At 40.8% G+C, this 8,324-nt stretch overlaps 1 protein-coding gene across 1 annotated transcript; it reads left to right on the top strand.

Moving 5' to 3' along the window:
• Positions 1–5,990: 5,990 nt before the first annotated feature.
• On the top strand, positions 5,991–6,941 carry LOC141134215 (olfactory receptor 5P55-like). Its single transcript, XM_073623797.1, has one exon. It carries the CDS (start codon positions 5,991–5,993, stop codon positions 6,939–6,941), a length of 951 nt encoding a protein of 316 aa, XP_073479898.1.
• The last annotated feature ends 1,383 nt before the right edge of the window (positions 6,942–8,324 follow it).

Below are 8,324 nucleotides of genomic sequence, written 5' to 3'. Positions count from 1 at the left end.
GACATTGATCTTTTGGGAATTATTCATAGCAAAAAATTTGGTAAAATTAACCTTATTTGAGGACACTAAACAGTGAAACCTGCTCACTTCCATCCCATGTCACCGCTGCAAGGTACGTCACTTCCGCATTTTTTTTGTACCCCCCCATTGCCCTGACACCTGTGTGTGTCCCAAAAAATGACGGGACCATTCAGAAACTGCCACACGACTCTCACAGGCGCAGTAGGAAACTTCACTTTCTGTTTCCCTTTTAGTAAGGATGCGGGGTCGGCTTCCGGTGCTGACATTGCGGGATTCCTGGACAGGTAAGTGTCTTCATATTGAAAGTCAACAGCTACAGTATGTGTAGCTGCTGACTTTTAATTTTTTTTTTTCACCCAGGCTGGAACTCCACTTTAGATGTTTTGAGGCAATGTGTGCATATCTTAAAAACAGTGGACTTCCTTCCTAACTGAAGGCTAAGCAAGTGAGTTATAAAAGCCCCTAGATTCTGAAGAATTACTCCAAGCCTTGTCTCTCGTGAAGAGGGGAGAATCTGGGCCCAAATGATTTTACCACAGTTTATTTTAAGACTTTTGTTGATGTGCTCACACTACACTTTTTGAAAGTCTTCAGTATGATCATCCATGTCCCCCAGCTTCAACTTTCATTTTCAACACTCACAGTGAAAATTCCAAAAGCAAAGCTATCACATTCTGCCTGAGTTACCCAATGAGTTCCCTGAGACTGATTTCATCTGACAACAGATCAGTGACATTCTTAACCACGGGTACCTTATACCCCCCTTCCTGCTCAGGCCAATTTCCAGATTTCAGCACGGTCACCCTTTGAATGACGATTGCGCGGTCATGCAACACTGTACCCAAATTTGTATATTTTTTTTCACACAAATAGAGCTTTATTTTGGCGGTATTTAATCACCACTGCATTTTTTTATTTTTTGCTAAACAAAAAAGACCAACAATTTTGAAAAAAAAAAGTTTTTCATATTTTGTTATCAAATTTTGCAAACAGGCAATTTTTCCCCCTTGCCGATGAGGTGGCACTGATGGGCACTGATTGGTGGCACTGATGGACATTGATGAGACAGCACTGGTGGGCACTAATCAAGAGGAACTGATGAGACTGCACTGATGGGTGGCACTGATGGGCACTGATAGGGGGCACTGATAGGTGGCATTGATAGGCACTGATGGGCACTGATAGATGGCACTGGTGGGCACAGATTTGCAGCACTGGAAGGCACTGATTAGCAGAATTGGTTGGTACTTAGGGGACTGATAACCCTTTAACATAAGCTGGTTACCGGCTTTATACTTTTCTTCACGCTGATAGCATGAAGGAAAAAAAAAGACAGTACTCGGCTTCTGTTTACTTTCGTGATCAACTGTCATTGGCTGACAGTTGATCACATGGGAAAGGGCCCGCTGTGATTGGCCCTTTACCCTGCCCTATGATCAGCCGAGTCCAAAAGGATGCCATACATCTATCCCCTATTTTGTAGACGCTATAACTTATGCGCAAACCAATCAATATATGCTTATTGCGATTTTTTACCATAAATATGTAGAAAAGTACATATTGGACTGAACTGATGAAGAATTTTTTTTTTTTTTAAATTGGGATATTTATTATAGCAAAAAGTAAAAAATATTGTTTTTTCTTTTAAAATTTTTTTGTTTATAGCGCTAAAAATAAATACAATTTATAAATTATAAATAAAATAAAAACCTCAGAGATGATCAAATACCACTAAAAGAAAGCTCTATTTGTGGGAAAAAAAGGACGTCAATTTTGTTTGGGTACAGCGTCGCATAACCGCGCAATTGTCAGCTAAAGCGACACAGTGCCGTAAAAGTGTCTCAAAAAAGGGCCTGGTCATTAAGGGGGCATACATTCCAGGGCTGAAGTGGTTAAATGATACGTTGCAGTTTTACACTGTTTGTTGGCTGTTTTGTTTCTTATGCATATGACCATAAATTGCCTTGCCATTTGATGTGGTCTGCCGTGTATTGGGGTCCTGCTGTCTGAAGGTGGAACCTCTCCTTTTAAACTTGGATGGGGTGATTTCTATGACATTGGTCTGTCCATGCTGGATTTGGATGAGGTGCTTCCTCAAGACTGCATGATTGACTCACTACTGATCAGTATATGAGTCCACACCTTCTGGTAAGCGTGCCAATTTCACTATATGGTGGCAGACCGCACTATGAGGAAAAAGTTTTAACCTACTGTGTCCTTTCATGGTGATTTCTCTCCAGCTTATTGGACTCATTTTCTTTGGTGGACTACTACATGATGACTTATTCATGAACTTCGAGTAACACCATTTTTTCACAGTCTTTTCATATTTTAATATTGTTTTTGTGTTTATTGATTCAGTATTTCTAATTTATTGTATGACCCTGCTGGAACCTCTATCATCTTGAATGTTCATAAGCTTTGGGAGACCGGGGTCCCAAATACATATATTTCTTTGTTTGTATTTCACTTTTGTTTCACATTAATTGAATGCTGCACTAATGTTTATATGTAAAACTGGACTACCAGGTGGTGCAAGGTATAAGGTCTCCAGGGTAAATAATAGGAGTAGTGCCCCATACACACTCACAAAGTTCACACATATGCAATTTGGATGCGGATTTCCCTGCATCCAATTCTCATGACAGGAGAGTGTGCCCGGCTCTCAATGGAGCCAGTTCACACAGCTCAGGGGTGGCCGCAGTCCGCATTTGGAAAAGGTCCTGTGCGTCTTTGGTTCGGATTCATGTGCGAATTCAGGCAAAAATTCAGACCTGATTCGCACCTGAATTGGTGAACAGGGACGCACCAGACCCCATGCTGTGAGCCACGGCCACAGCATGTGTGAACCCACCCTAAGAGAAAATCGGGCAAATGGTCGGCTGGTTTTCCCAGATGTTTCACAACAAGTCAGAACCAAGGATAGAAATAATGTACAAAAATTCTCATATGACAACGGCTTTTTTTTTTTTTTTTGTTTATTTGTTGTTTCTGATCATGCACAGTCTTTCATATCTGATATTTCTGGTACGAAAATCGTAAAAAAACTATAGACATTAATGGTACACAAAATGGTACACATGAAATGAAAATCATTTGTTCTGTACCCGTACGAGAACATTTTTTGGAGTTTGTCCCTTCAGTAATTTTCGTTCTGAAGGTTGTAATCGGCTGCCGAAAGTTGTGTACATCAGAAAATCATACGATCGTTCCCCAGACAAAATTTTGCCCAATTTTCTTTCTACGGGGCATAAATGTCCCCATCGGGAACACAGACAGTAAAAGCATGACAGAGTTTTGAACTCAACTCTGTCTTACCTAAAAGAACCAAAACATTTTGGCTTTAGGTATAAGTATAGGTATAATTAAAGTATATATAATAATATAAGTATATTTATAATATTTATATATATTTATATTTAGTATATTTATTTATATACTATAAATATAACTATTATATTATACTATTATAAATATAAATACTATATAATTATATACTATTATAAATATAACTATTCTATAAATATTTCTAAGTATTTAGTATATTTATATTATATAAGTATTTATAATATAAGTATAGGTATAATTTAGGTATAATTTAGATATTTTTTTTCTTCTCTTTATTGGTTGAACTAGATGGACTTGTGTCTTTTTTCAACCTGAATAAATATGAACTCTGTAAGTAATTAGGTTTGTACTGGGTTCATTTTCTAAAAGAAAAAGCATTAGTAAATAATGTCATTATGTAGTAAAAAATATTAATCCCATAAAGCTCATTATTAAGTAGTACAACTCCCAGTAGTTTCCTTATAATCAATTCTAGTTATTTATAAATTGTCAAGAAACAATTTCCCAATGCAATAAAATAATGACTCTCAAAAAATAATATTAAGCACTGCAGACTTCCAGTCTTTCCATGTAATTAATCCCTGTTATTTAAAAAAGCAGAAATACTACTGATTGAAAAAGATTTAACATTCAGCGGGCAAACATCTTTGGCTGTGCTGATTTCTTTCTTGCTTATTATGTGTTGTATGTAAAAATCAGTGCTTTCATCTCTATAAAATGAAGTATTTCATCTCTATATATAATAGGTATATTCTGAAACAATTTTAGATGATTGTATCAATCAAATCAAAGATGATTGTATATAATGAAAAAAATAACTGAAAAGAACACAAATGTAACTTGAAATACAGTTATTCTGAGGATCAATTCTCCTTCATCAACCTCTTGTAAGTATTATATTGCAGATATTTTTGGGTGGCTTTTGATAATACTTTGGTTCACCACTAATAGTAATTGGAGAATTGGGTTTTTGATTTTAACCAAAATAATGAAATTTTATTTTTGCTTATTATTATCATATCAAACCATTCACAATGCAGTTTTTCACTTGACTTGTCTCAAGAAAATTGAAATCGAATTGGCCTTCTGCATTTTCATTCATTAAACCCCTTTGCCCCATAAAAATACTTTATTTTTCTCATTAAATATTTTATTTAGTTTCAAAGAAAAATGTAAATACAAATCAGAGCCTAATGGGCATACCCAGGCCCAATGTGATACACAAATACATAAACAAACCTGGCACCTTATCTAATAACAGTTAAAAGGTGTATGCCACCTACTATTTAACCAACATTAATAATTAAATACCTTTATTTTATCTTATATGGAGACTTAACCCATTCGCTCAAGCCTGCTGCAGGGGTAACCAGCCACTTCAAGAGGCTGTGTAGAACCCCACAACACCGCCACACCTGCGCCAGCCCCCATTTCTAGATGTAGCACATTCTTTTTCACTACCTAATTCTCCACTTATTCGTTCTCCTCTCATTTAAAACCAAAGGTGCAAAAGTTCAGCCCTTCCCCGTTCCATCCTTCTCTTCCCCCTCACTCCTCAAAAATACTTATTTTCACCTTTTTTCATATTTTGTTGCAGCACAGTGCTGCTGATCTCCTGAAGGCCTTTCTCAGCCCCTTTTTGTCCACATGCACTCCAGTAATGGTCGCATGGTATTTCTTAGGATGGGTTTCCTCATGGTGACAAACGTGGATCATGTCACCGCAACGTGTAGATGTAGATGTTTCAATGTAGTCTCCATTGAAAGTCCAACTGACAGGGTGACAATGCAGGTGCAAAAATGGCAGACAAGGTCAGAGTGCTGTCTGATCAAAGAACTTCATGAAAAAAATCACCAATTATCTATTTTAATCAAATCTGCAGATTGACAAATATTGAAAAATAATTTTGTAATGACTGTAATATGTTAAAGCTTTAATGATTGGGGTTACTGTGTAACGCTCCTGTTCCATGGCAGCTTCTGGTCTAATTTCAGCATCCGGGTTTTGCACTCTCTCTGTCTGACTGTCCACCTGCAGGGTAATTGGTGTAGACACAGCCTCTGGGTGGAGTCCAAAACATTTTCAAGACTACCAAGCCCTTACTGTCATACTTGTGGTAGTGTTTGCATCACGTGGTTCAAGTTCCTTGTTCCCTAGGATTGGCCTTTATCTTCGCCCTGAACCCTGCCTTGCCAGCTAGTTTGGATTTCCTTGTTGTTAACCTCAGACTGAACTTGGACTATTCTCTGAACTCCGCCTGTCTGTTGGCCTCTCTGAATGTTGCCTGTCCTAAACTTTGGCTGCCTTTAGACTGCCTGTCTGCCAACCCCAATTGCCTGTTTCTTGTGCTTAGCTCGTGCCTGCCTCGGCGTGGTGGTCAGGCACTATTGCATTGTGTATAAGACCTGGGGGCAACCGAGTACCGGTAGACCCGCTTGCCTTATGTGAAAGGGGGATGCTATGGGTGAAAAACACAGAGCCAGCTATAGTGCCTGATCACCTAAAGGTAGAGCTACTTTTACGACCACTTTTTACCTCTCTTCCTTTCATTTCAAACTAAACTCATTTACGTCAACTGGACAAAATCAATTTGTAAAATTGTAATCTTTTTAATTCAGCTTATGGATCAGAGAAATGTGACCAGAATTACCACTATCCACCTCTTAGGATTTCAGATTCCTCAAAGCATAACCTTTTTGGTGTTTTTTCTTTTGCTTATGATGTATTGTGTAACAATATGTGGAAACCTCCTGATTATCACATTGGTGTCCTACAGCAAGACCCTCCAGTCTCCAATGTATTTCTTCCTCTCCCAGCTCGCTGCAACAGACATATTACTGGCAACTGATATTCTTCCTAACATGATCCACACTGTTTTGGTAAAACAAACGATCATGTCATTGTCTGTTTGTCTGACTCAGTATTATTTCTGTGTTATTGCAGAATCCTCAGAGTCTCTTCTTCTGACAGTGATGAGCTGGGACAGATATTTGGCCATCTGTAGACCATTGCATTATTCTTTGAAAATTAACTTTCAGGTTTGCTGGACACTGGCTATCCTATGCTGGATTTTAGGGATTTTTGTTGTATTGATATACATGTCAACTATATCAAATTTACAGTTTTGTGGTCCCAATATTATTGATCACTTTTTCTGCGACTTCGTTCCAATCCTACAACTCTCTTGCTCTGACAACTCCACTATTCAGTTGGAAGCAACAATTTTTGGTTTTATTCTTGTCATTTTCCCATTCTTCCTCATCTTTGTATCATATTCTTATATTATAGTCACTATATTGAAAATCCCATCTATTACTGGTAGACAGAAAGTTTTTTCAACATGCAGTTCCCACCTGACTGTTGTGTCCATTTATTATGGTACCCTCGTTTGTGTATATTTGGCACCTAGTAGCGGACAGACACAGACCCTAAATAAGCTTTTATCATTACTGTACACTGTAGTCAACCCAATGATGAATCCAATTATATACAGCCTGAGGAACAAAGAACTGAAAAAAGTAGTTAGAAAATTCATCATTGACTTTTTAAGGATTTGTTTTAGTAGAGATTAAAATGTGTATAAGTTATTTGGTGGGATTTCCCTAAGGTAAGAAGATTTTATATCAGTGTCTATCAGATGCTCTACACAGGTCTGGGTAGATCTTTTCCTAAGAACCCCTTTAATGCCCTTTTAGGCAGATGACCTGAGGAATGTATTTATACTCAAATCCAATTTGTAATCAGGCATGGCCATCGGGACTACCGGGAGTTTCCTGGTGGGCCGGTGTAGCAGTAAAATCGGTATCCCATGAAATTTGGTATCCTCTGCTACTACTGGACATGTGCCAATTTCAGACAAGAGAAACCAAGCGCAGAGCTACTGCTGATAAACACAGCTGATTTATATTAACTCCTCACATGCTGTGCATCACGAAGACACAGCAAGACACCTTGCTTCATCTGGATGACAGTGAGGGACATGACGAGGGAACAGCAACAAGCTGTATCGGCTACACACAGACTGCATGTCAGAGGGGGGGCAGTCTGGATGTCACATGGGGGGGCAGGCTGCATGTCACATGGGGGGGCAGTCTGTGTGTTACATGGGGGGGCAGCCTGCATGTCACATGGGGGGCAGTCTGGATGTCACATGGGGGCAGTCTGAATGTCACATGGGGGGCAGTCTGGATGTCACATGGGGGGCAGTCTGGATGTCACATGAGGGGGGCAGTCTGGATGTCACATGGGGGAGCAATCTGGATGTCACATGGGGGGCCAGTCTTGATGTCACGGGGGGCCAGTCTGGATGTCATGGGGGGCCAGTCTGGATGTCACAGGGGGGCCACAGGCTGGATGTCACAGGGGAGGCTGCATGTCATGGGGGGCACACGATGATTGCCACAGGCTGGCTGGATGTCACAGGGGGCCACAGGCTGGCATAGGCTGCACTGGCTGGATGTCACCGGGGACACACAATGATTGGCACAGGCTGGCTGCATGTCACAGGGGGCCACAGGCTACACTGGCTGGGTGTCATGGGGGGGCCACAGGCTACACTGGCTGGGTGTCATGGGGGGCCACAGGTACACTTGCTGGTTGTCATGGGGGCCACAGGCTACACTGGCTGGGTGTCACGGAGGGCCACAGGCTACACTGGCTGGGTGTCACGGGGGGGCCACAGGCTGCATGGCACAGGAGACACACGATGGTTGCCACAAGCTGGCTGGATATCACAGGGAGCCACAGGTGGGCACAGGCTGCGTGGTTGGATGTCACGGGGGGCACAGGCTGGATGTCACAGGGGGGCTGCAGGCTGCATGTCACAGGGGGAACATGATGGTTATCACAGGCAAGCTGAATGTCACAGGGGGCCACAGTCAACACAGGCTGCATGTCACTGGGGGCACACAATGGTTGGCACAGCCTGGATATCACAGGGGGCACAGGCAACATGG

This window comes from Aquarana catesbeiana, linkage group LG03 (assembly GCF_042186555.1).
Source record: "Aquarana catesbeiana isolate 2022-GZ linkage group LG03, ASM4218655v1, whole genome shotgun sequence".
NCBI lineage: Eukaryota > Metazoa > Chordata > Amphibia > Anura > Ranidae > Aquarana > Aquarana catesbeiana.
This window is presented reverse-complemented; position numbering and strand designations above follow the sequence as displayed.